This window comes from Pseudopipra pipra, chromosome 22 (genome assembly GCF_036250125.1).
Source record: "Pseudopipra pipra isolate bDixPip1 chromosome 22, bDixPip1.hap1, whole genome shotgun sequence".
Lineage (NCBI taxonomy): Eukaryota > Metazoa > Chordata > Aves > Passeriformes > Pipridae > Pseudopipra > Pseudopipra pipra.
The window spans coordinates 865316-891911 of NC_087570.1; the positions used below are offsets into that span (position 1 = coordinate 865316).

General features: G+C 57.3%; 1 protein-coding gene across 4 annotated transcripts; it reads right to left on the minus strand.

Annotated features, from left to right (window-relative positions):
* Window positions 1-25831, minus strand: TP73 (tumor protein p73). 4 transcript variants are annotated; one of them, XM_064678358.1, is made up of 14 exons: window positions 25722-25831; window positions 21853-21948; window positions 21065-21188; window positions 16259-16504; window positions 5631-5817; window positions 5400-5515; window positions 4785-4894; window positions 4242-4384; window positions 3830-3918; window positions 3382-3506; window positions 3073-3227; window positions 2837-2969; window positions 1973-2066; window positions 1-419 (listed from the first exon to the last, which is right to left on the minus strand). In XM_064678358.1, the coding sequence occupies exons 2-14, from the start codon at window positions 21909-21911 to the stop codon at window positions 99-101; spliced, it is 1902 nt and encodes a 633-aa protein (XP_064534428.1). In that variant the 5' UTR covers window positions 21912-21948; window positions 25722-25831; the 3' UTR covers window positions 1-98. The 4 variants fall into 4 exon arrangements, with proteins under 4 accessions (XP_064534428.1, XP_064534426.1, XP_064534429.1 ...); XM_064678356.1 differs by lacking the exon at window positions 25722-25831 and adding an exon at window positions 23045-23251; XM_064678360.1 differs by lacking the exons at window positions 1973-2066; window positions 25722-25831 and adding an exon at window positions 23045-23246 and having other exon boundaries at window positions 295-419.
* Between the last annotated feature and the right edge of the window lie 765 nt (window positions 25832-26596).

The following is a 26596-nucleotide window of genomic DNA, read 5'->3' on the forward strand; positions in this document are numbered from 1 at the left end:
ACAACAAAATGACCCTTCTCCAGGCGCCCGAGGCCGCAAACACATTTCATGGGGGGCTCGGCTCCCCCCTGGTCTCTCGCTGCCGCCTCCGGAGCCGCTCAGTTGATCTCCCCCTCCGTGAATTCCTCCTTTATGGACTGTTTGCGGGATTTGCAGTCCGGGAGGTCGAAGCCGAAGTCGGCCCAGTCGTCGGCGCTGCCGCGGTTGGGGATGGTGATGGTGTGGCGCACGCGGAAGTGCACGGCCTCCATCACCCGCTGCCGCTGCAGCTCCCCGGAGCTGCCGATGGAGATGGTGGAGGCGTTGCTGCTGGAGCGGATCAGCTGCTGGGCCCCGTAGTCGTGGCTCTGCTTGAGCTCCTGCAGACCCCGCCAGATGATCATCCTGTACTGCTCCGGGATCTTCAGTGCTCCGAGATCCTGGAAGGACAGCAGCGCTGAGGCACGGCCGGCAGGGATGGGGCTGGACCAGCGGGACCGAGCCCTGCACCCCCGGTCATGCTCTGGGGGCACGTGGGCTCGAGGCCTGAGCACCCAACGGGGCAGGGCCGGACCTCCCCCAGGTCACAACAGCAAGGCCGTGGGTGCATCATCCCCCAGGTGATTCCTCTTTTGTAACCCAGCTACTCAGCCACAGCGTTGCAGGTCAGAGATGTGTTTTGGGAGGGGTTCACATCAAACTGATGTGGAAACGAGAGGAAGGACAGGGAGGGGACCATTGCCCTCAGACACAGGTTCAGAGCAGCATGTGAAGCATCCCTGTGCCTGTTCCCCTGGGCTTCTGCTCCATCCCTGGCCCGGGAGGCTGGAGCAGCACCTGCCCCTACACCAGGGTGGTGACAGGGGCTGTCCCAGCACCACAGGCTGAGCTCACACAGCCGGGCGAGGTGGGTGACCTCCCACTGGGGCCCTGGGCCAGGACGGGCACGGACACAGCGGGGACCTGCCAGGGATCCACGTTAGTGCCAGCACAGAGACTCGGGGAGTGTTACTGGAGCAGACAGTGAGTATGCAATTAGTAGCTACAAACGCCGACTCGGACACAAAGCTCAGAGCCCTGACACGAGTTTTGGCCATTCCAAACATTTCCTTGGACAGCTGACAGATGGTCACGGAGTTAGTTCAGCAAATGGTCCAAAACCAGGCTCAGGTTACGCAACTGGCCCCAGCTACCAGTGACAAATCATCATCTCTCCCACGGGTGTAGCTGCCAGGTGGAGATGCTGCTACACCTGCCTGGGGCAAAATGGGGTTGGGCAGGGGCTCTGTCTCAGCCAAAACACCAACTCTGGGATGTATGGGGCTTGCCATGGCTCAAAGGGTTTAGGATTATTATTTGTTTTCCTTCTTCTCATTCCCCTGACGGGCTGGGGAAGCCCCAGCTCTGGTGCCACCCAGGTACTGGCACTGCTGTGTGGCAGCAGCAGAGGCTGAATGCTCTGGGGCACACACAGGTACTTCCAGCATCCCCTCTGTGTTTTTCCTGCCAGCTTTTGCCTGATCTTGGCTATTTCATTCCTGGCTTCCCTTGTTATAAATGCCCTGGGATCAACTCCCTTATTTCAGCCTCTTTTGTCTTAAAGATTAACAGGGGAAGAGGTGAGATCAGATTAAACCTCCCTGAGCTGCAGTGGGGTGTCCCTGCTGGCTCTGTGGGATTTGGGGTGTTCCACTGAGCACCTCAGATGTGTTTTCTGTGTTAGGTGGAAAAATCTCCCTGAACTCTGGCCTGGGGATCTTTAATCTCTCTTGCTTCTGACAGTCTTGAGGAACTAGCTGAGATTTGTGGTTTTCATCAAGGCCTGAGATGCTGCGAGGCTGCTGGAGTGGGAGGCAGCAATCCTGGGAGCACATATTTTCTGTGAGGGGCTGGGGCACAGGATTCCCTTCCCTTAAAACACTTTTGGTTTTGCTTTTCAGACCAACAGCTGCCGGAAACAAGTGGTAAGAACAGATCTTCCCAAAGCATTTACCTCTATGGATAGGTTCTGCAGGTGGTAAATATTCTGTAACCCTTGTGAGGTGAAATAGTCGATGCAGTTTGGACACCCCAATCCTGTTAAAAAACTGCAGAAAAAGTTTGGAAAATAAAGTGGCATTAACTTCTCATGAACAACAGCTGTGCTGGAAACCATCACTGTGGGACAGACCGTGTCAGGCCATGGAGGAGTGGGGGGACACGGAGAGCTCCACGGGTGGGACCTCCACTGCCACTGAGGTCAAAGGGAAGTGTGGGATTGTGTTCATTCCTAAAGCTACATATGTTTTTCTCCTGATTTCAGAGGTTTTGGCTCAGGAACTTACTCAGAATAATGTGAGGGAGCTCAAACTACTGGGGAGGGGTGTCAGGACATGCCCTGGGCTGAGCAGCACAGCCAGGCTCTGCCCCAAGTGGATGCTGGTGCAGAAACATCTGTGGTCTTTTTAAAGACCAAAACATTAAAAAGCTGCAGAGCTGTGAATGCATTCCTGATGGGAATAGTCCACGAGGACCCATTTCCAGGCATTGCTGGAAGGAAGGGGAAGGGGGAAGCTCACAAGGCTACTGCCATTGGACATGTAGGACAAGACCCTTGTCTGGATGCATTTAACTTCTGACTAATCAGGGAAGGGTTCCCATGGGGGTGTCTGAGGGCAGTGGGGCTTTCTGACTGGTTGGTAACTGGGCTTTGGTTGCTGAGCTGAGAGGAACAGTCTGTGTGATTGGGAGCAGTGATTTCTCAGTTGGGGCCGGTGGCCAGTTGACCAGTTGCCAGGCAGATGGGAAGGTTAGAGCGAGGGACACAGCAAAGAACAGCAGAGAACAAGACAGGCAGGGCCCCGGGTGCCCTCCCTACCTGACGAGGCTGGGGTCAGGGTTGTAGGGCGGCGGGGGGGTGCAGTGGGACCCCGACACCATGGACTGGGACGAGTGGCCCCCGTTCATTTCCCCGTTGGGCTGCATGGGATGGCTGTTCAGCATTCCAGGTCCTGGCAGGGACAACAAACGGACCTGTTAGACACCCCCTGCCGTGATCCCCCCGTGCCTGGGAGGGAGAGCCCCTGTGCTGGGACTGGCCAGGGGAGCACGTACCCATGGGGCCCAGGCTGGGCGCAGTGCCAGGGCCGTGCTGTGCTGGCTGCCCCACCAGCTGGTTCACAGAGGGCAGCTTGTTGATCCCTGCGCTGTGGACTTTGTTCATGGGGGAGAGGACGGGTCCGTAGGAGGAAGGTGTCTGCAGCTGGCTCCTGTGCAGGGAGGGCACGTGCTGCTCAGCCTGGCCGGGGGATGGAGCTGCCCTGCTGCAGCCTGCAGCTCCCCTCCAGCCCATCAGACCTCCCTGCCGAGGCTCCCTGCCCCTCCCGGGGGCTGTGGGGTCTCAGGGGCTGCAGCAGGACTTACTGCCTCTGCAGGAGCTGCTGCTGCTGCTGCCGGTAGGAATCGACCAGCTGCTGTGGGACCAGCTCCACCAGCTCCAGGCTCTCCTTTATCTTCATCAGGATCTCAAAGTTCTCCCGGCCCCGAACCTGGAGGAGGGAACAAGCCCAGGATTTTGCTGTATTCCTGTCCCACCCGGCCAATTCCTCGTGGTCACTTTTTTCCACCCAGAAATGCAAAGTGCACTGTCACTGTGGCCAGAGACTGCTCAGGATCCAGCAATCCCTTGAACATGTGCATCCATGGATGCTTTTGCTCCTGTTTCCCGGGTTTCTGCCCAGCTCTGCTGCCCTGTGGGAGCCTGTGCATCCCTGACCTGCCTGACATCCCCCCAAGGTGCTGCTGGCAGAGGAGACAATGTCACCACTGTCCCCAGCCGAGCTCTGACCCTGTGCAGCTCACCCACACTTACAGGCACGTAGTACATCTCCTCCTCCCCGTGCCTCCGTTTCTTGATGCTGGTCCCCAGCGCTGGGATGCTCTGGGGGCTCTGCTTGAACGCTGGAAGGGAGAGGGAATGAGCGTTGGCAGGGTCCTGGGAGGCAGGGCATGGTGGGGAGCACCGGGCTCGAGCCATGCAGGATGCTAAAGCCATTCCCCCGGGGCTTGGCATTGGAGTGTCCCTTTGTTATTAACAATAATGAATAAATATTTCTGGCCATGAGAGCCCTGCACGGGCAGCTTTGGGCTCTGCAGGGAGAGGGGAGGGGTCCGACTTATAAGACTGGAGATCTAATGGATAAAGGTCAAAGCATCGTGCCTGGGTGTGGATTGGAGCCCGCCCTTGAGGCGTGCAGGGGTTTGGGGTGCCCCGAGGGACTCACTGCGCTTGTTGGCGGTGCCGTTCTTGGCCGCGCTCTCGTTCAGCGCCTGCTGCTCCCGGAAATGATCCTCGTCGGCCTTCCGGTCCCTGCCGGGGCAGGCACAGATCCGTCCCTCGAAGGATCTCCTGCCCAGGACCTGGCCACTGGGAGAACAGAGCAATCAGTGACCCTGTTTCCCCTTGGGAAGTTAGTTGTGGCTCAGTCCAGCTCAGAAACCAGACCAGCAGTGTCCTCCCATCCCTCTGTGGGAAGGGATCCTCAGGGATGGATGGAGGCCCTCAGCATTGGGCTCCTGGGGAAGAGGAGCTCCTGGGGCAGAGGAAGGCTCCAGCTGCAGGGGAGAAGCCAACTGAGGGCTGGGTCCCTGGTCCCTCCATGCCAGCCTTTTCTGGGCTGGTAGAGGAGAACATTCCCATGCCATGGGCTGGGGCTGTCACATCCCCTTCCTTGGGGGTGCTCCCTGCAGGGGAGGGTTCCTTCCCAAGGGCCCCCAGCCCTCCTGCAGCAGGAGGGACACCCACCCCTGCTCCCACAGCCACTCACTCTCTGGTCTCCAGGGTGATGATGATGAGGATGGGCCTCCTGTTCATCCCTCCCACGCAGCTGCTGTTGCACATGAAGTTGTACAGGATGGTGGTGAACTCGGTCCCCACCTGCCCGGGAGGGGAGAGCAGGAGCTGAGCGGGGAGTGACGGGGGAGGCAGGCAGGGACACTCTGGGGAGCGAAGGACTGGAGGGGGGGAAGCAGGCTTGTCTCCCCCAGGGAGCGAAGACGAGGGGCACAGGGTACAGGGCTGGCACCTTGGGAGGGCAGCACCAGGGAAGGGGGGTGTGGGGACAGTCCCAGCTGGAACAGGGGACTGTATGAGGACTGTGGGGTCCCGCCCAGCAGGACTAGAGGGGGTGTCCCTTTGCTCCCCTCATCCCTGGCCCAGGCTGCTCTGGGATGCTTCACAGGACTGGAAGATGCAGATGCTGAATGCAGCTGCCACCGGTGTGGGGGGGAGAGCAGGGGTGGCCTTAAGGTGTGCCAGGGCAAGGGGACACTCTGGCCTCGTGTCCTGCCAAGCAGCCCTGTCCCCGTGGGTCACCCACAGTGCTGGCACGAGCCCGTCCGGGGGCAGAGGCCGGTCCTGCCCCCTCCCCAGAGCCGGGTACCTGCGGGGGCTCGTAGGGCACCATCACGCTCTGCCGGCCCGTCACCGGGTCGTCCACGTACTGCGAGAGGTTGTTGCCTTCCACCCGGATGAGGTGGCTGGCAGGGGCTGACTGGCCTGCAAGGCAAACCTCTGGTTAGAGAAGTGGCTGCCCAGGATGCCCATCCTGTGCCCACGAGGGCCGTGGCACAGGGGGTGTGTGGCTCCCGGGCCCGGGGAGGGTGGAACTCACCGTCGTTGAAGTCGCGGCCGAGCTCGTGGTTGGGGCAGCGCTTCACCACCTCGGTGACGTGCTCTGCCTTCTTGTACACGGGCATGGCCCGGATGATGGTGCCCGGGGGCGGCGGCGTGGACACCTTGATCTGGATGGGGCATGTCTTGGCGATCTGACAGTAGAGCTTCTTCAGCAGGGGGGAGTACTGGGAAACAGGAGACACCCGTCAGGAGAACGTCACTGAGGGGACAGCGGATGCTCCCCTGCCCACCCTTGGCTTCCTCCACTGTGGTGTAAATACAGGGCTCCCTTCTCTTCCCTTTCCCCTGGAAATACTGAATCTGACCCATTTCACCCACACTGTGTGGTGTCCACTTTCCACGTGAAGCAGATCCAGCCACCTCGTTCAGGCATCATTCAGCCCATTCTGAAACACTTCCCTGAGTCTGTTCTCGCACCAGGCTTGTGGCTGAGTGGAGAGCTGGGAGCACCAAGGGCTGGGAACACCACAGCCCGAGGAAATCGTGCTTAATGTCATTAAAAGTGTCATGGCTAATAATACAGGACCTGGGAGTTTAATTCTGACACAGACAGATCTGTCCTGACCCCAGCTCGATCTTTTGCAGCAGCAGTGGCTCGTGGAGGGGACATGGTGGGGACATGGTGGGGACATGATGGGGACACAACCACTGCCCGGGGTGGCCATGGGAGGAGGATGCTCTGTGGCAGCTGGAGACAGCACCTGCAGCCACTTCTGCATTGAAAAGAGTTTCTGGCCACCAAATTCCTCCCTGTGAGGGCACAGATGGGTTTGCTCATTGGCAAACTCCTCTCACAGGGACCTTGAACGGGGGCAGCTCCTGGGGCTGCAGCTTGAGCTGCTCCAGAGCAGGGCTGGGGAAGGAGAACATGTCCTTCACCTTCCAGGAACTACCTGGGCTCCCAGGTGTGGAGATGTGCAACTCCCTTCCCTCTGAGCCGTGCCATGCTGTTTTCCATCTCGCAAGGAATGTGTTTGCTACACACGAGCCCACCCCTGCGCCCGTCCCTGCATGGCAGGGCATGTTCCTGCTCAAGGTATTTTATCTCATCCCCACAACACAATGCCTGCTGCCAAAAAAATACCACCGTGCAGAGTATTTGTGGGGATGTTAAAGCTTGTCCTGAGCCATCCAAATACAGGTGTGCTGAGGGGAGCGAGGCTGCAGCTCTGCTCTGCTCTCCTGGTGCAGGGGGATTCCTGAGCTCGGGCTGCCCAAAACAGGGGGCTCAGCAGCTGCTCAAATGGGTCTGGGAGCAGATTCAGGGGCTGACATGAATGACCCAGTCCCCACTTTTCCTGGCCATGAGTGTGTTTCAGTGCAGCTGTGGATCAGGCAGGAAGGATCTGTGTCTCCCTGCCCTGCTGCCCTGGCTGCAGGATTGGAGCCACCTGTGCCTGAGTGAGGTGCTCCCACCACCTCAGGGACTGAGACAGGGGCAAAGGAGATAAACCTTTTCCAGGTTTGTCTCGTTGAGGTGGTCTCCAGGAGAGTTCTGGGAAGACATAAAAGGCACAGGCTCTCCCAAGGCAAACAGCAGCAGCAGTTCCTGCAGTGTGGGGATGTGTTGGGTCAGGCTGGCAGCAGGTACCAGGTCCTGGAGGTGCAACAGTGAGGTGTCCTGGGGTTAGAGCCTGCTCAGCACTGGGGAGAGCAGCATGATGCTGTGGTCCCTGGAGGGTGTGACCAGGAGGGAGCAAGAGTTAACCCTCCTTTGTGGAGTTACATGGACTCACCCAGCAGAAGAGAGGACCTTGGAAACACCACCTGCTACTGGAATGGCCAAGTTCTGCACTGACACTGGATAACGCTGACTGCATGGCCAGGTGAGCTCCCAGCTCTGATCCCACATCCCCAGCAGGGATCAGGCCCACGGGCTCCACTGGGAATGCAGTGACTCCCCCTGCCCTGCTGGAGATGAAGCTCCCACGTGGCTGTGGTCCATGGAACCCACTTGCCCACCACAGTGGGGTTTAATGCCCTCTGTTTGAGGAGCCATTGTGGCAAAACAAGGGTTATTTGGAGGGGGCTCTCCCTTGCCAGGTGTTAAAATACTGACAACTCCTGTCAAAGGATCCTTTCATGTAGACATTCCTGGGCAGCCCTCAACATGCCTGGGAACTATAACTGCTCTGGAAGAGCAGAGGTGCATTATGGCAAGTTCTTTGGTAACAAATTCTCTCGTTATACCATGTTATGACATGGATAAATCTCAGTTAAATAGCAGAGCAATTCCCTGCGGGGGGAAGGTGCAGGCATGTCTCCACTGATAACCTTATCGTGTCCCAACAGCTCCGGGATCGCCTTCAAAGATCCCTCCACTCTAACAAACCATTCTTTTAAGGAACTCTGTGCTGATAATCCTGGGCAGGAAAAGTCTGGGCTGTGCCCTGGGCGGCCGCGCTCCCGACTCCTCACAGCGTGGAGCCTTCCTGTGCTGGGTCTGCCACCACTGCCGGGGCTCAGCACTCCCTGTGCCACAGACCCAGCCTGGCCACGGCCACCAGGAGAACCAGCACTGTCTGTTTGGGATCCCAGGAGGCTCTACATCCCCAGCTGTGCTTCCAGCCAGGAACAGCCCTTGGCAATGCACCTTCTCCATAGGGGACAGCCAAATCTGCACTGAGCAAGGTTCCACTGAGCAGGCACCTCTCTCCTCCTCATTATCTGTACTTGCTAATTATCTGCCCCATGCCCATCTCTGTGCCAGGCTGTGCTGCATCACCTGAGGCCCTGGTACCTCCCAGAACAGCCACAAGGAGCACAGGCACTGCACAGTCCTCAGCTTCAGGATGAGACAGTGACAGAGCAGGAACCAGAGACCAAAACACCAGGATTTAATCACAGGCCAGTGCAGCCTCCTCACTGCTTTGGCTCTTGGTTTGCCACGGCTACATTTGTGCCACCTGCACTGGCAGAACCTCGTGCTGTTCACTCACATCCTCCCCATTCCACAGCACCTGGACAAACTGACCTCTCAAGACTGGCCACACTGGGTCACAAAGCTCAGGTCACTCCCTCTGCTGCCAACTCGCTGCCGGGCACAGGAACAACATCTTGGGACACCTGGACACCTTCCTGGCACATCCAGACCTCAGGAGCAGGATTCCTTTCACACCCATAGAGGAGCCTGGGTATGTTCTGCCCTGGGTACCTCCTGCCTGTGTTTTCAGTCCCTGCTCTGCCCTGGGAGCTGCTGATGTCTGACTCCACACTTGAGTTAGTACCAAGGTCATCTCTGTTCCTGGAAAACATCAGAGTGCCTGTTATTGTGTGTTTGAGGAGCACAACAGGTTTCTGTGGCTTGTGGCTGCTGGGTTGCTCCAACCAGCACAGAGCAGCAGCAGTGCTGACAGGCTCCCTGAAGCCTATGGAAACACACAGAACCTGTATTCCTCTGGGATTTCCTGCAGCTTCCAGTGTCACCCTCAGCTGCTTGGCTGACACCATAATGCCAGCTCCATCTCCATCCATTCCCTGCTGCTGCTGCCCATCCTGCAGAAGACTAGGAATAACTGGAAAAGCCAAGTTATCTAAACCCTAGCAGCACTGAGCTCTTTCCCTAAGGGCTTGGTAACACAAAGGGTCTTTGGATGTGTTTGAGATGTGGCTGCTTCTTTGGTGAGATGAGACCTCAGTGCACCAGTGCCAGGTGTAACAGGACACAAATCCAGCTGAGGGACAGAGCCCCTGGTGCCACTGGCTGCTGTGAGGCTTTACCATGGTTATCTTGGTGCCACTGCCCCAAGGTGTGCCCTGCACACCACAGGATCCCGATGAGCCAATGCCCCACAAAGGCCTGTGGATGCAGCGCTGACGTGGAGCCTCAGCATCCGCTGCTGCCCACCCTGACCAAGGACCACTGCAGTGCTCAGCCCTGGGGCTGCCTCCCCACGCAGGAAGAGATGGTTTTCCCCATGGATGATGACAGCCTTGCACAAAGAACAGCCTGAATCCTCTGCCTGGACAGACCTCCCGGCGCAGTCCATCTCGCCCGGCCCTGCGCGGGCAGCAGAACCGCTAGGAGGATGTGTCCCAACAGATTCGGAGCTGATAAAATCTTATTTATCTTCAACTGTTGACACTGAAGCGTCTAGACTTGCCTGTTCGGGAGGCAGCCAAGGCCTCCTTTCCCTCTTGAAGGAAATGATTTGCTCAACAATTACTTTTTCCACAAATCCTCCCCCCCTCCTCCCTACCAGCCTCCTCCTCTCCTACATTCCAGTCTCCTCATTAGCTCTACTCAGGACGTGTCCGGGGCTGCAGTCAATGGATCCCAATAAAGCCACTGGCCTGGCAAGGGGGAGAGAAGAAAAGTGCTGCCTCCGGCTGCTAATTTCCTCGTGCTCCCCAGCAAGCAGCTGCGGAGCTGCATCCTGGGACAGGTTCGGACAGATCGCAGCCGAGAGGTGATAATAACGTGTCTGTCATCTTCCCCAGGCGTGTAGCATCTTGCAAACCGCAAATACCGTTAACCGGCTCGGACGAATCTGTTACGGCAGATCCTGGAGGACGTGCCGGCTGCAGAGCTAATTCTTTTTCTGTCTAATTTTTTTTTAATAACCATTTTTTAATCACCGGCCCGTAAACTCCTCACTGAGCTGGAAATTCCTCCCCAAAGCTACTTCGTTGCTCATTTACTATGAGCTGGGTTTGAAGATGTCCAGCGCATCAATGATGCTCAAGAGGAGAGGGGAGAGTCCAGCAGGGCCTGAGGTACCTGTCCAGCACACAGGTGTGCTGGGAAGGGTGGGCACTGCCCTGGACGTGGCTGTAAGGGGTGCCCTGGTACCTGTGTCCCTGCCTCTCCAGCTCCTGCACCACAGCAGGGATGGATCAGGGATGCTGTAAGGGATGCTCCAACACCCACCTCCCTGTGCCTGTGGTCCCTACATCATGGCAGTGATGCACTGGGGTGACACCAAGTCACCACCAACCGTGCTCAGGACACGGGGGCTCAGCAGAGTCCCCTGCTCCCCCCAGCCATCATCAGCTGCAGGGGACCCCCATCACCCTCAGGTCCCCCAGACCACTGAGGTCCTGGGGCCGGAGCTGCCCCCCAGCAGAGCAGCACAGGGAGGCTGCATGTGCTCCAGCCTGCATCCTTCTGCCTTAATTAGCATGTCACAAGTGCTAATTAAAATCCCTTGCTTCACCCCCAAAGGAGTCCTCTCCCTGCCTTCCCCAGTGTGTATTTCCTTAAAATAACTACTGGGGTTGTGGCTGCTCTCAGTTACTGCTGAGCCAGTGCTGGCACTCTGGGGTGTTTAATCTCTTCTTGTAGGTCTGACTCCCTCTGTGCACTGGATACTCAGATCCCCTGACCAAGGTGGTCCAGAGCTCCCTCTCATCCAAAAAGGAAGCTGCAAATCCAGCCAGGAGATTGTTTCACATGTGTGATCAAGTCTGGATGCAGGGGCAGGCTGAGAGGGGAGGGAAGAGGAGGCTGAGTTGGGCTTGTGAATTGTTGCTGGGAACAAAAATGTGACAACCAGAGCAGCAAGACCTGGGCTCCGGGGAAAGCACTGGCTCTGGAGGATCCTGGTGGGGCTGTGCCATGAGGAGGGAGCTGTTCCTCCTGCTCTCCCACAGCTGCTGCCTGCACTGGCCACGGGCAGAGAGCGGGTTTGCCGAGGGTGCACCAGCATCTTTCCCCCCCTCCCTTATGCACCAGAGGTCATGGGCTCCCAACTCTCTGCCACCTCTCCTGCTGGAGAGCCTTGCCTTCCCGATGGAGCAGCATTGCCAGTAAGTCATTCCCTTGACCTGTGCATTCCAGACACGTTCGAGATAGTGGAGCTGATAGCGGGATCGTGTTGGAACACCGCACACCGAATTCCTTTGCCTTTTTTCTTAATTCCATTGTGTCTGGAGCTCCTGGAGCCTCATCCACACCCTGCAAAAGCTGGTGGAAAGCCTCCAGTGGGCTGGCTTCAATGGGCTCTGGGCAGGCTAGTGCTGAGGTTGCTTCCCTACTTCCAGCATGCCAAAATATCCACTCATCTGCCCAGCTGCTCGGATAGAACCAGAGATGTTTGTGGCTCAGAGGCAGTGTCCTAAGCTGTGCATGGCCCCTGATCATCTTCAGGCCATGGCTGTTGGACAGGAACTTCTGTGGGATATGAGGAAGTGCCAGAGAGGATTTGAAGAGTGGGCTTGGAGTCTATAGATGCTCCTGAAGAGTTTTCCCTTGTCTTTACAACCATCTCTACCCCAAAGAGCTTCAGGCAGCAACCAGCAAAGGAGAACCTGCCTCCTGCCACATCAATTAATCCCATCCTCCTCATTCAGTTTAGGATCAGGCAAAGCATTTCAGCTCTCCAGTGGCCATGCTCCAGCTGCAAGATCTAATGAGTAACTGGAACCGGTTCCATGTGGCCATATCCCACTGGCTGAGCACTGGGATCCAGTTTGCTGTGGGTGACTGCTGGCCAGCCATCCATGGGAGCAAGAGCAGCTCCCCTCAGCTGTGAACATCTCCAGCCTTTCCCTCACCTGCTGTTTGCTCCCTGAAGCAGCAGCAAGTCCCTGGCTGTGGTTTGGACCTCCCTGTGCCTGTGTCAGAGACCCCCCTGCCTGCACAGCCTGGGGTTTGTCCATCTCCCCCTGGCTCCAGGGGCTCCGTGCAGGCCTGGATGGCTGCCCCACACCGTGGGCTCGAGCCCCCACATCCCTTCGCAGCCCAGCCACGGGAGGCCAAAGACCCCATTAACACTTCTGCGGGTCTGCCACACGTGACAGCGTCCGGCGGGGAGGGAGCCCTGCTCTGCCACCCACCCGACTTGAGAAAAATCCTAATTATCCATCAGTTACCAGCTGGCCGGTGCGGCGAGGGGCTGCGGCGAGGAAAGCGCCGCGATCGGCTGCAGCGTGTCCGGGCAGCTCCGGGCTCCCGGAGCCCGACGGCTCCCGGCAGGCAGGCAGGATGCCGGCGTGCCCCGTCTTGCCGCGCCGCAGCTCCCGGTCCTCCTCCAGCCCCGCCGGAGCAGCCTACCAGAGGGGGGCTTCCAGCCTACGGGGAAAACCTTATTTTCAGCATCTGGCCGTTGCTCTCTGCGATAAGAAGGGCATTAAAAATGAAAAGGGAGGTGGCAGCAGCCTGGAGGGCTTCCCACAGCACGGAACAGAGCCGCTGCTTCGGTCCGGAGCTGGTGGGTGATGTGTGGTGCTCAGAGCCCAGCCCGGGGGTCGGGACATCCAGGGTCACCCACCACTGCCCAGTGTCCCTCTGCAAGGACAGAGCTCAGCAACGTGAGCCCCAAACCCTGTTCCAAGGCTTTGCCCCTTCTCCATTCACCCCTTTCTAAAATTAGAAAATCAGCATTTAGAGGCAAGAGAGAGCAGCTGATGATGCTCTGGGCCCATTCTCCACACTGCTGCCCCCAGACCCCTTCCTTCCTCCTCCTCCTGCATTGAGCCAAGAGTGTCTGCTAAAGCACAGCTTATCTCTCAGGAGATATGCAGACTCCTCATTTGAATCCTTCAGGAGCTGGAGAATCCACTGCATTCCTTGGTAAATTGTTCCTATGTTTAATTATCCTTACTGCTAAAAAAATTCCACCTTGTTTGTAGTCTGAATTTGCCTGGCTTCAGCTTCCAAGTGCAGGATCTTATTATATTTTTTTCTGTTAGATTAAGGATCTCATTATATCTTTTTCTGTTTGATTAAGGAGTTGGCTGCTATGAGGAACCATCTCCTGGGCACACCACGATCAAGCCACCCTTGCTCTTCTCAGGGAGACCTTCCTTGCAGAACACTTCCCTGGTATTGCCCCATAAGGCATCTGCACCGAATTTTTTATCTTCTTTGCAATCTCCCTCCTAAACAATTTCTGTTTTGTCAACAGAGGGTTTGAAGTGTGGACAGGAGCATCACGTGTGCAGACAGTGGGCTCGGGGACACCTCGCTTCCCTGCCCAGGTGACAGTGATGTGACCAGCCCTGCAGAGCAAACCACCCCAGAGCAGCCAGCTCATCTCCAAACACTCTGCTCTGGACCCTCAAGATCCTTTGGAGCCTCCCCTCATGCACAGGAGGATGGACAACACCACATCTTCCAGAGGGATTGAACCAGAAGGCCACTGAGCTACACATTTCCATCAACAAAGCTCATGATTGTATCAAAAATGACCCCAAATCATTTGACAAGATGACTTGCATGAACTACTTGCTTTGGCATTGCCTGTACACCAGCTGTCCATTCCTTCATGGCTGGATCCTCCATGATCTGACCCCAGATTGCAAGAGACCTTCAGCAGGCCCTTCCTGCAGCACAGGGGACTCCCTGCTGCTCTGAAATGCTGCCCAGCACGTTGGCTCCACCAGGCTTGTGGTCAAAGCTTGGTGTAAACTGATCAACCACCCTGGCATAAATCATCTGGTGCAGTGAACCCCAGGGTATCCAAAAGCCACAAGGCTTCCCCAGACAGGGCTGAACCAGGCTGGGCTGTTCCCTCTGACGTGCTGGCCCAGCCCACACGTGTCCTGCAGTGCTGCTGCCCTTTGTGTGACTGTGCTGTCAGACATCCCTGCCTGTCCCCAGCCCTCCTGACTGCTACACGTGTGTGCTCAGCTCCTGTGCAGGGTCACAAATCTGTGTTGATTCACTGGTAACAGAGGACATGTTTATTTTGCTGAGCTCCTTTCCCCATTTTACCGGGACAGCCTCGGGTGTGGCAGTGGCACTGCAGAGCTCACGGCAAGTGGGAGGAAGGCAGTGGCCTCTTCTTCCAGCAATAAATGTGCCTGTGACAGCCCCAGCCGGGAGGACATGCAGTGACACCAGCTGTCACTGCAGCAGGACCGTTCCTCACGTGGCACCTCGGCGAGACAGACCCGCTGCATCCACACCAGCAGTGCTGCAGGAATCCCTGTTTCAAATGAAACATCCCCTGTGCTCTCAGGGTGCCAACCCACTGCTGGTCTCTGCAAAGCTCAGCTCCAGCGCAGTGAGCTGTGGGCTGCTGGGTTCTGACCTTGCAGCCATCCTGCTCTGGGGGGATGCAGCCACCCCACTGTCATGGTTCAGGGGGCCACACACCTCCAACTGCCTGCCCTGACCGTCCATAAAGGCTTGGGAAGAACAGCCATCCTGTAACTGATGGGAGTTATCCCCCAGTAGGGATAGGATCGGTCTGGAGTCACATCATCCTGCCCCAAGGACCTCAAGTTTATGCAGTTCCTAATGAAATGCATCCCTGAGCAACACCCCACAAGGAAAGAGAGTGGAAAGAGTGGAGACTTAACCACCCCTACGAGGGCAGGTCGTGTTTAACCACGGTGCTGTCCCAAGCCGCTGATCTGTGTGACTCAGCTGTGCAGCTCCAGCCACCGGCCGCAGGGAAGCTGCTGGACTGCTCCAGCCAGGAATTCGGGGGCGTTCAGTTCGGCTGGTGAGGGTGCAGGAGACCATCGCCTCCTGCACCCTCACCAGGACACACCGGGAGCATCCCACCGGGCAGCAGCACCCCCCGGCTGCTGCCCGGGTCTCCCTGCACGACGGCATCCAAGGATGCTTTCTATCTCCCGTGGGAAGAACTGTCTTGGCAATTAAACACGTCACCTCCCGAAAACGAAGGTCATCATCACTCCTGGGGCTGACACATCGCTCCTGGGCTGCTCTGCCCGTTCCATGGCAATGTCAAACCGCAGCCCTGGAGGAAACCCTCTCTGTTCCCATGGGATGTCAGTTACCCCAGCCCAGCCTTTCTGCTCAATCAGTGTTTCCCGGAGGAGAAAACCCTCCCGGCTCCAGCGCGCTGGTGCGCGGCTCTCCCGGGCGCTCCGGAGACACTCACCCGCTGCAGGAGCGCCTCCGGCACTGCCCGCAAGCGCCGCTTTCCTGAACAGCAGGGACAGCGCTGCGCTGAGCCAGGGACGCGAAATCAGGACCTTTCTCCACAAAAAGCACAGCAGCCCCTGCACGCTTTCCCCTGTCACCGGGTCCCTGCTCCGCGGAGCTCTCCCGTGCCCGGCGGCAGGAGCGCGCTCGGAGCGGCCGGGGACCAAACCCACATCCCGGCTCCCGAGGAGACGAGCAGACGGCACGATGCGATCTTGATTAAAAACCTACCGTGGTTAAAATCCTACTCTGCCGTTTGCCGTGACTTCTAGAGAGTAAGTTACTCCTCTGATACGAGGTGGAAAAGGATTGTAAATGACAAGCGGGAATTTACGGCAAAGCTGGGAACGGCGCTGGGAGATGCGAGCAAAGGTCCCTCTCACCCACAGCCTCACCTCTGACAGCACTGGCTGGCAAAGGTGTTGGGAAGCACCGGGAGAACAAGGCAGGTACTTCCCCAGGACATTTCTTTTGGGGACATTTACCTGCAGTTCAGGGAATTGCAGTGAGAAAAATGACATTGTAGCCGCTGTGTTTCACAGCTCTTTGGGAGAAACCCCCTGAAAAGCAAGCACGGATGTTTCCTGCACGTTTTGCTTCCCAGGACCACCCGTGCAGGTGAAGTCCCCATGGCTGGTGGCCGTGTCCCACAGCTGCCCTGCCAAGCGTCCCCACCACCGAGGTGTTGGTTGGTTGGTGGCGGCGAGGACGCTGTGGGTGGTGGTGAGCATCTCCCTAGGGATGGTAGAAGACATGCAACTTACTGTCCAGGTGGCTGACTTGGCGGTGCTGGATTGCTGGAAGGTCACCTCGAAGTGGTGTGGGCCGGGGTAGTCGGTGTTGGAGGGGATGACGGGAGCCGGGGACATGGCGTCGAAGGTAGAGCTGGGCTGCGAGTAGGGAGAATGCGTTGGGACATTGGAGGTGTGCTCGGAGCTGTAGGGGCTGGTGGAGGCTGCTCTGCTGCCGATGCTCTGATCCATGCTGTTGTTCAGCAAATTGAACTGGGACTGGAGGAAGGGAAAAGGGGAGGAGGGAAAAAAGAAAACACCAGCCAGTTTAGAGACAGGGAAACCTCAGCCACCCTTCTCCAGGGCTGGGGTGTCCTGTTACAGCCTCCTTAAAGGGCCAGCATGTGGGAGGGGAGCCAAAAGAGCTGGTCTGGGTGGCTTGGGTTTTCCAACAGGTCACCGCTCGTGTGAGGGATCAACTCCAGTACTTAAATCATCCCCCTCGACCTGCTCCATCATCACTGGAGGCAGTGGGGTGCCACAATCCCAGATCTCCAGCACACCTGCCGAGGGAAAGCCACTGTTCTGACAGCGGGGAGAGGGCAGGGATGTTCTGGGGCTCGCTCAGGTGTGGGAGATGTCCCGCTGTGGGCAGGGAGTGACAGCCCTGTCCTGCACACAGGGCTCTGCTCCACAGTGGCCCTTCCAGCAGCCAGAGTGTCACAGCTCAGTGAAGCTGCCCTGGCAAGGTGACCAGCAGTCCCTGGCAATGGCACTGCTCTGTCATGACAGCAGTCCTGGGTGTCTGACCCGTTTTCTGACCTGCCCCTCTTGCATTCACTGGTCAAGGACAGACACCCACACACCACTCATGGGAGTGCTTCTCTGAGCAAGCCAGCCCTGAGCAGTGGTTTGTAGCTTATTTCCCAGTGGGATGTTTGCTCTCAGTGTCTGATGCAGCTCTAATTTGGGGAAAACCTCAAACCTCCGAAGCGTGTGGCTGCGATGCAGCCGCTGCAGGAAGGGGACAGGGCAAACAGACCCATTTAGGCACGTCCTGGCTCCTATTCCAGACCTGCTGGACCAAATCCCGACTTTTTACAATTTTTTCCTTATTCGTCTTCTGACCAGTTACTGTCAGATACTTCCAGTAAAACTGGCAGTTCCTTTACCCTCAGGCACAGCTTAAGTACAGTGACATTCCCCAGAACCGTGTGGCTAAAGTGGCCTTAATATTTCACCAGAAAATCAGACCCAAATACAACTGTTTCTCAAAGCAATTAGGGTGTTTTTTTTGCCCAGAAACCTGGAATTCCCAAGTTGCTCAGGGCTTGCTCTCACCCTGGCAGCCCCAGAGGCCGGTGCTGTGGTGGCCACTGGGGCTGTGCTGGTGACCACACGCAGTGGCCAGTGGGTCACTGTGTGCTGTCCTGGCTCCCACACCAGAGCACGGACAAGGTCCCCCTCGACTGCCCCCATGCCCCAGCAGGACTGTCCCTGTTCCCAGCACCCGCTGGGGCAGCTCTGGGAAGCCCAGAGCTCTGGAAGCAGCTGTGGGCACAGCCAGCAGGCTCAGCCTTCCCCAAAGGGCTGCAAGGCTCACGGCTCAGGAATCAAGAGACGTGTTTTAACTTGGGATCCCAACCTCACCCAACCGTCTACAACGTGGAATGGTTTAAAGGCAATCATCCTTCTCCAGGGAAGTTCTCCTGTTGCCTGCATCTCTCACAAGGTCGTTGGAGCCTGTGACTAACTGGAGGAATGCTGAACAAGATCTGGCTTGCTTTTACACATCCAGCCATTTTCTCCCTAAAATATGTGCCTAAACCCCTCTATTCCTACTCACAGCTCTATAAATAGCCCAGCCAAACACAAGCCAAGCTTTCCATAATCCCGGGCTTCACCTGGAGAAAAAATTTGGAAAAAAAAGGCATGTGGAAAGCCCTTGCCTTCCAGCTGGGAATTGCTGGGCAGCAGCCGTGGGGACTGTGGGCAGGGCAGCACTGGCATGGTGGCACAGGCAAAGCTCAGGCATCAACCAGGAGAGCAGCAGCAAGGGAGAAGGGATTGCTGCTGGACAGGGCTGATCTACAGCCCAGATAATCCAGGGGTATCAGGACTGAGCTGTTTTTCTCTTGTGCTTAGAGCCAGGACTGTGTGTGGCTGAAGCCTGCAGCCATAAATGGGCAGGGGAGTGGGGACCCTCCACTGAGCAGAGCATCCTGACCTCTGCATGGGAGAGAACTTCCCCTGGGAAAAATGGTGAGATATGAGACCCAGGGTACCACCTCTGCCAGCCAGGTGACACAGCTTCCCGAGCACCAGGGCTTTGGGAATCCACTGGCAGAGAGACCCAGTCAGGTGCAGGGGGAAAATGACCAACTTGTTGTTCAAAATTGACAAAATTATGGAAACATTCCCTTAAAAGACAAATCAAAGGCAAGTGTGTTTATGTGTATGTGTGTAAATATGTTCATACACACGAATGTTTGTACACACACACACACACAACTGCAGCAACGACCTCCCAAGGAACAACCCCAACAATCCCGGGACACACGGCTTGGTAGCAACACACACAAGGTAAAAAAGAGGAATGAAGTAATTTCCTTCTATCTCCGACTGCCTCTGTGCCTGTGCCGGACTGCTGTGAATGTCAGAGACAGACACAGACCCCGAAGGAAACAACCTCGGCACCCAAGGACAGGGCTGAAAGCACATCACCTGCAGCACAGGTACCACCTCACCTGCTCTGCCCTCCCAGGGCTTTCCAGCAGGGAAGGGAAGCCTGCCTGGCGCCGTGGCGTGTGCCGTGGGCTCAGCTGAGGAGATCCCCAGTGGACAGCACACTGGTGCTGGGGGTGTCCAGCACTGCAGGCGTTCCTGGGGTGGATGCTCCAGCCAACACCCCCCCAGCTGTGCACACGGATGAGGAGCCTGCACTCCTTTCACCCAAGGTTTAAATCACACCCTGGGCTCTGCCAGCACCGGATCAGGCAAAGCCAGAGGACCAGTGACCGAGCTGCCGAGGCTGCAGCATCCTGCACTGACATGGATGGGGGTTCAGGAGCCGGGCTGGAGCAGCCCCAGCTCATCCTTGCAGCCGTGGGCTGGGGACAGGCTCACACTGGGACAACCCCTGGAGCATCCTGGGCCACAGCACAAAGGCTGGGCTGGCAGAGCTGGAGAGGGTGCCCCAGCAGTGGGGGATAATCCCAGTAAAAGCAGCAAGGCAAACCCCGTCCCTGAGGAGCAGCACCTACCGTGGTGTAATGCTGCATCGGGTCGCTGACGTACAGCATTTTAGTTGTCTTGGGGTTCACGGAGCGCGGGGAACCGTCCTGCCCCGGGAGTCATGGGGTCGGGGTGGCGATGGAGGAGGCCGGGGTGGGATGGTGGGTGGAAGGGGCAGTGTGGGAGCAGGGCCGGGGCGGGCAGCGCCAGGGATGCTGCGCTGGCCACCCGTGTGCCGCCGTCTGTTGGCTCTTTGGCTTTTTTCATCTCCCTTAGTTCTGTCAACTCGCTGCATCCAACAACAAAACGGGGCCCACCCCTTCTGTCCCTCATGACTATTCATTAAAGCACAGGGCAGGCCCCAGCTTGCCCAGTGATGGACTGGGCGATACCAACCATTCCCACTGCAGGGAGAGCGGGGGTCCAGCTCCACCATCAAACGCACCCTGATCCCACTCCTGAAAGCTTCTTCCAGCCACATGGGGCTGGAAACCTGCTTGGCTGGCACCTGTCACCAGCACACCGATGTGGCCGTGCTTGCACTGGCCAGATGATGCAGTGACTCTGTGAGAGCTCCGTGTCTCAGTGATATGGAGTTATCCCTGCCTAGATGGACAGATATGGATAGGTGTGGATGGATGGATGGATGGACGGATGGATGGATGGATGGACGGATATCTAGAGGGATAGACAGGGATGGATAGGGATAGACAGGGATAGATGGCTAGCCAGGGCATTGGGGTGACCTGCTCCAAGTCACCGAGCACTGGCACTGGTGCTGAGCCCCACGAGCAGCAGGAATCAGCACGGACTGAGCAGTCCCTGCACCGCTGTTCCCCCTCTTGCCTCTGTCTCAGTCCAGTGGTGTCCTGTTACCTGTGCATTTACTGTCACGCACCCCGGGCTGCACCAACCCTGCCGGGCTCAGCTTCGGTCCCAGCAGGAGCGAGGGGAAAAGCGAGGGCTCGCCCGCCCAGCGAGGGGCAGAGCCCCAATTATCAGCCCTCTGCCCGGCTCCTGCCCGCTGCGGCAGAGGCTGGGGAAGGAGGGAAAGCGAGCGGAAAGCGAGGGAAAAGGGGCTGGGGGAGGGGAGGCAGCTGTCGGGGAGGGAACGGCGGCTTTTTGCAGGGAAACGGCGGCTTTCTGCAGGGGGATGCTGCCAACAGCCGGAGCGGCTGCAGGGATGCTCCCGGGAGGCCAACCCGCTCGGGGCACCAAACAGGCACCAGTGCCCTGCATGTCTCGCACACTCACGATGCTTTTCCAAGACTCTGACAGAGGCAAAGGCTTGTAGGATGGGCTTTAACTACACACCATTTGTACCAGAGTGAATGACACCCTGTTCCTGCTGTGGGACTCGAGCTCTGCTGCCCTTACAGCGCTGAGCCCCCGCTGCTGTGTGCAGAGATATTGTCCAGCATTGAGCAGCCATGGTTTTACTGAGCCCTGTGCCACAGGTGATCAGACCCTGCACCAGTGCCAGCAGTGCCACACCTGGAGTGGTTGTTCTCCCCACTGCCTCCCCCAGAGCCCCCAACCCACCCCTGAGGGGAAATCGAGTCTGTGCTGGTGCAGGTGCCACCCGTGCCACCTGAGCACACTCACCATCACCGAGTCGTTCATGCCTCTCATCTGGAAGACGTCCATGGTGACCTCTGTCTGGTTGGAGACCTCATTGCTGCCGGCGTGGGTGGCTGGAGGGAGGTCGAAGTAGGTGCTGTCTGGCTCCCTGAGGAGAAGGTGAGGGCACAGTCATCTTCCTAGCTCTCTAATACCCCTGCCACCACCACCACCCAGCAACTCACAACCCTCTTGAACCTTGTCACCTTCCCAACTCCTCCCTCCATCCTCTGCTTTGATTCCCAGGTGGCAGAGCAGGCTTTGCTCAGGCAACCTGTTGCCTGGCAGAGTCTTGGGAAGCTGTGCATCCACCCAGCTCCTGTGGCACATCTGTCACCTTGGGATGTCTTTACATGAGAGGATATCAAGGGAGACAGGATGGAATGAAGGACAGTCCTTCTCCTTTGCTTTATTAGAGCATGAGGCTCAAAGGCCAGAAAACTTGCAAATATCTTGGTGGGGCTGGAAGATGTTTAATTTTGGAATGAAGGGTCCTAGGTTGAGTGGACCTCTGCTCTGGCCCTGACACCATCTCCATGCATCCCTGGAGTGCTGCAGCAAAAAAAGGAGCCCTCCATGAGACAGTGCCATGTGTGTTTGTGTGCTGGTTTCAAACGACACTTTGGCAAATGAAATGGGCTGAGCAGAGAGGCTGGAATCTGGGAGCAAAATTCTTGGTGTGGCAAAGGCCTCTGTGGAGAGCAGAGGATGCAAAAGGAACTTGTTTGCTCCTGCTTCCAAACACCCCTCACGGGAAATGACCCCCCACTTACAGAGTGCTCCAGAGGTGGGCGAACGTGCTGCCTTCGTCAGCCGGAGGTGACTGGGACATCTTGGCAGTGGGGGAGTCTGACAGAGGATAAAGCACTCTGGGGGCAAAGAGAAGCAGCAGGTTAGCACTGTCAGTGTGCTGTGCCGGGCTGTGCTGGGCTGTTCAGTGCCGTGGTGTGCCAGGCTGTGCCGTGCTGAGCCATCTCATGCCAACAAAGCACCTGGCCAAGGGCAGGAGTCCCCCAAGCCCAGCTCACTGCAGCAGGGACCGGAGCTGCCCAGGGCCCGTGGGGGGGACAGAGCCCCCAGCCCCAGCAGCTGCAGGCCTGGGGGTGTGCAGGGCGTGACCTGAGCTCGGCCAGAAGGTGCATCCGGGGAGCTCTGGGACAGCCCGTTCCTCAGCCAAAGCCTTCCGAGGGCTGTGCACAGTCATACCCGGAGTCCTCCTCAGCCTGCTGCCCTCCCCTCGCCCCTGGGCAGCGTTTCCTGGCCTCTCTCAGGTGCCGGAGGAAGCACAGACACAGCTCGGCTCTCCCTGTGCTCCCGGAGCCTCTCTGGCCCAGCAGCCCGAGCGGGGAGTCTCCCAGAGCCATCTTGAGCCCCACGCTGCCTCCCTGGGCGGGCAGTCCTGCCACAGCACTGTCCTCCTCCTCCCTTACCCACTCCCTGGAAGCAGCAGGAGCACTTCCCTGCCCTGGCTGACGTGGATGTACCTCAGGCACATCTGGCTGCTCCTTTTACCCGCGCTGGTTTTAGCGTCTCGTTTCAACTTCGACATCTCATAGTGAAAACCTGAAACTTCCTGCTTTTGGGGTGTGAGCTGCTGAGTCGAGGGCACCCCTCTCAGATTGAGGGATGCTCAGGATCTCCCAGGCCCCTTTGACTCAGCTGGGGACTGGGTGCCTGCAGGGAAGGGAGTTAAAACGAAAGCAGGCTAGCTTTCCCTGTCACCAGATCCTGTGAACTTTCTACGAGACACAGCATCCACAGCTGCTGTTCCCTGAGGGTTTCCCACAGCACAGGAGGGCCCTTGTGCCACGGGCCCCATGCCAGGATAGCTCACAGGGAGAGTCTGGTGTCCTCCCGTCCCTCCTCTCCCCACATGTGACACACAGAGAAATGAAAGTACCTACACGACAGCTCTGAGAGAAGGAAAAGCCTAGAACAGATGCAGGCGACTGCTGGTGGCCTTACCCTGCGTCCATGCTGCTTTCCCTGGCTTGGGGCAGCTTCAGGAAGAAGCCAGGCCTTTCCCTTCAGCAGAGAAAGCACCTCTGCACCGCCCCGGCTGTGTGGTCATCACGGGTGACACCAGCTCTAACCACGTGGCTGCTCTCGTTCTCAAAAGGAAAGAAATCTGACTGTTTTAAGGGCGTTTTGGAAGTTCCCTTTCTCTTTCAAAGCACAACCTGCGCATGCAAAGCCAGGCCAGCTTCTCACATCTGAGCTCTAAACTCCAGAGTACAAAAGGAAGCTGCGGCGGTTGGTGTTGTTAAGGCACATCCCTCTGCTGGGATCCCAGCTCATCCTGGAAAAGCACCTCTGCAGCAAGACTGACAGCCTGGCACAGGGCATCTGGGATGGTAAAGAATCACAAAAGACTTATAAATAGGGTTCCCCAAAATTGGCACGGTGCTGATGTAATTCCATCTGAAAGGAGGATCCATTTAGAGCCCCATTGCACAATGAATGGTGGAGACATTCCCGTTCAGGGAAGGTGGGAAACCACAGTGATGGTGAGACCCAGCAGAAGGAAAAGACACCCTGTGGGAAGAAGTGGGAGCCCTGTGGCACAGCTAAATTAAAGGTGAACTGGGAAGAGCCTTAGAGCCTCATGTTCAGCTCCCTGCCCCTTTCAGCCCCCCAGTTTGGAGGCTATTCCTGCTCTGTGCTAACTGTGTCCGCTCCCTGCTGTCACCAGCTTCCCACACCAAAGGAAAGACCTGGAATATCACTTCTGCCAGTAAGAGTTCTGCAGTCAGACCCCACCGAGAGGATTTATCACTTCCAGAGACCTCAAACTGCTTATGAAAGTGAAGATCTCCTTGTCCAGGGAAGGGCAGCAAGGAATTCTCCATCCCTTCTGCCCTGAGGCTGCAGGGAGGTGGCAGGAGATGCTTGGCATGACTGGCATAGCTCGGGAGGGACCTGCACTGGATTTATTGCAGGTTTCTAGAGGAAGAGGGACCAAAACATGCAAAGCCAGGGGCTGGTGATGGGATGCAAGGCTGCAGGTGGGATTTGCCAGTGTTCACGGGGAGAGCTGCTCTCCCTGCACCTCCCCGAGCCGGCTCCAGCGATTGCTGGGTTGCTGCTTCCCTCTGTTGCTAGTCAGGGCATTGCAGGGAAACTGCACACGAGAAAAGAGGCCAGAAGCAGGGAGAGAAAGCCTGAGAACAGGTGATCACCACCTCCCCTCGCCCTGGGACTCAGCCCATGGCAGGGCTGCCACCCCCGGGATGCTGGACCTGGCTGGGTCACAGTGGGACCGATTCCTCCCGTGCATGCCCCTTCCCTGTGAACTGCCACTGGAGTAACTTCCAAAGATTAGCATGGAAAAGCTCAGTGTACTCAATTTTCCACACTGCTGTGGCTTTGGCTATATCTGAAATGCCAAGTTAGCCCCAGGCCAGCTGAAGCAGCTCTTTCCCCCCAAGTCCCAGAGAGAGAGGGAGAAGGAAAAACACACACCAAGGTCCCAAGAGCCACCCCAAAGTGGTTGAACCCTGGAGAAGCAGAGCTGATGAACCTCTGTATATCCAACCACAGTTCACTCACGGTTCGTGTTCTGACCGCAGACCCCAATATATTCTTAGAACGATTATAAACCCAACTTCCTTCTTTCAGCACTGTGAGGAAAGTAAAGGGGTCTCACAGCACTGCCCGGCTGCTGAGTTTCTGCACTCTCTAGAGGGAGCATCTTTGATCTCACCATCAACTTTAAAGCTCGGGGTGAGCCCCTAGAAATGCCCAGTGCTATTGATAACAAATTCACTGCTGTGCTGCCACTCCAGCCCAGGATGAAACGTGATGGCATTTTGCAGCCACCTTAAAGGGAGATAAATGCCCAAACTCTGTATAACAGGGCTATGAGTAATTCCTAAGGACTCTTTGCCCATCCTGAGAGAGGAGGACTTCTGAGAGCCATTGCTACCTCTTATACTCCAAGCTTGATGGCTTGGGAACCGGTCCTGGACCTTCTCTCCTCTGCACAACGAGACCCATTGGGCTTATCCAGCCCACAGCAAACAACTCAATATTTGCAAAATGCTGCCAGTCTCAGGATGCCAGTGCTGCCCCGTGCTATTGTTAGTTTGTCCAGGATTATTACATCCACACCTGCAAAATGAGGTTTGTAAAAGCAATGAAGAGCGAGTGAGTGAGCTTTCCCACAGCACACTTGAATCTCAGGAGCCCTCCTTAGGGTGCAGCAGGTTATTAACTATTTACTTTCCAAGGAGAAGGCAGGCTGGACAGAAATCCTCTCTGGATGGAGTCACTGACAGGCAGCTCGTGGCGGGGCAGGAGGCTGAGGCAGCCGCTCTCTCTCTCCCTGGCAGCCTCCTGGCTGTGCAGGGACCTGCTGTGGCAGTCAGCCCCTGCATCCCACCGGGATCCAGCCCCTGCATCCCACCGGGATCCAGCCCCTCCACTGCTTCTCCCACTCGAGGCTGGGCCGTTTTCACTCCAATCTCAGGCGCTTGGGAGCAAACTTTCCAAGACACTTCAACACTGTGTAACAAGCCCACGAAGCCAAGTGGCCGCGAATCACCTTCCAGGCACGTTATCGAGTGCTCCGGAGAGGGTCGTGCCGAGAAACTCGCACACGCGAATAGTAAGGGGTTTCCTTTTGTAGGATTTTTCCTCCTACCTGCGTTTCGAGTTCCCCCGGAGGTGTCCCGCAGACAGGAGTGGCCTGGGATAGAGGATCTATGTTATTTACTGCACTACGATCTAGTAGCGTCCCGGTCGCCTAGGCAATGACATTGGAGCTGCTGAAAGCTGTGTGAAAAGTGAGGCGAAAGCTCGTGCGCTCCTTCCTGGAACAGGAGGCAGTTGCAAGGGGGTGGGGAATGCTCAGCCGAGCGTGCCGGGGAATTAAGCTGGTCACCAGTGCCAGAGCGACTCCAGGGCAGGGAGCGCCTCGCCCGAGGCGGCTGCGGGGGTTTAATCGGAGCGCTTGGGTTGGAAGGGACCTTAAAGCTCGTTTTGTTCCACGGGCAGGGACACCGCAGGTGGTGGTGGCAGGGCGGCTGTCGCGTCTGTCCCTCTGCCACGGGCCAGAAAACTGCTGCGTTTACCCACCCCAAATACACCGGAGTGCCTGTAACTGGTTTTTGGAACCCAAATAATCCGCAATGAAAACAAGACGCGAGCGTTTCTCTGATCGGGAGGTTTATTTTTAGGTGATGGTGGCTGTGGTCCCTGAGCAGGGGGGTGGGTCGCACCCGGACCGTGCTGTCACTGGGACGGGAGCCGGGCTGCTGCCACCCGAAAATGCTGGGGTTCGGAGCGGAGGGGCGAGGGCAGCCGTGTGTTCCCCCGGGAAGGGACGCGTGGGATCCGGAGCGTGTTGGGGACACGCGTCCCTGTCACCGCCCCCGTCCCCCCTCGGGCTGTTTCCCAAGGGAATATGTCCCGCGGGAGGGGTTATCTCGCTTCTGCCCCTTCGCTGGTGTGTCTGTATGTTTGTTTATTTATTTATTTGTCTATTTGTTGATTGATGGATTCCAGTCCATTCACATC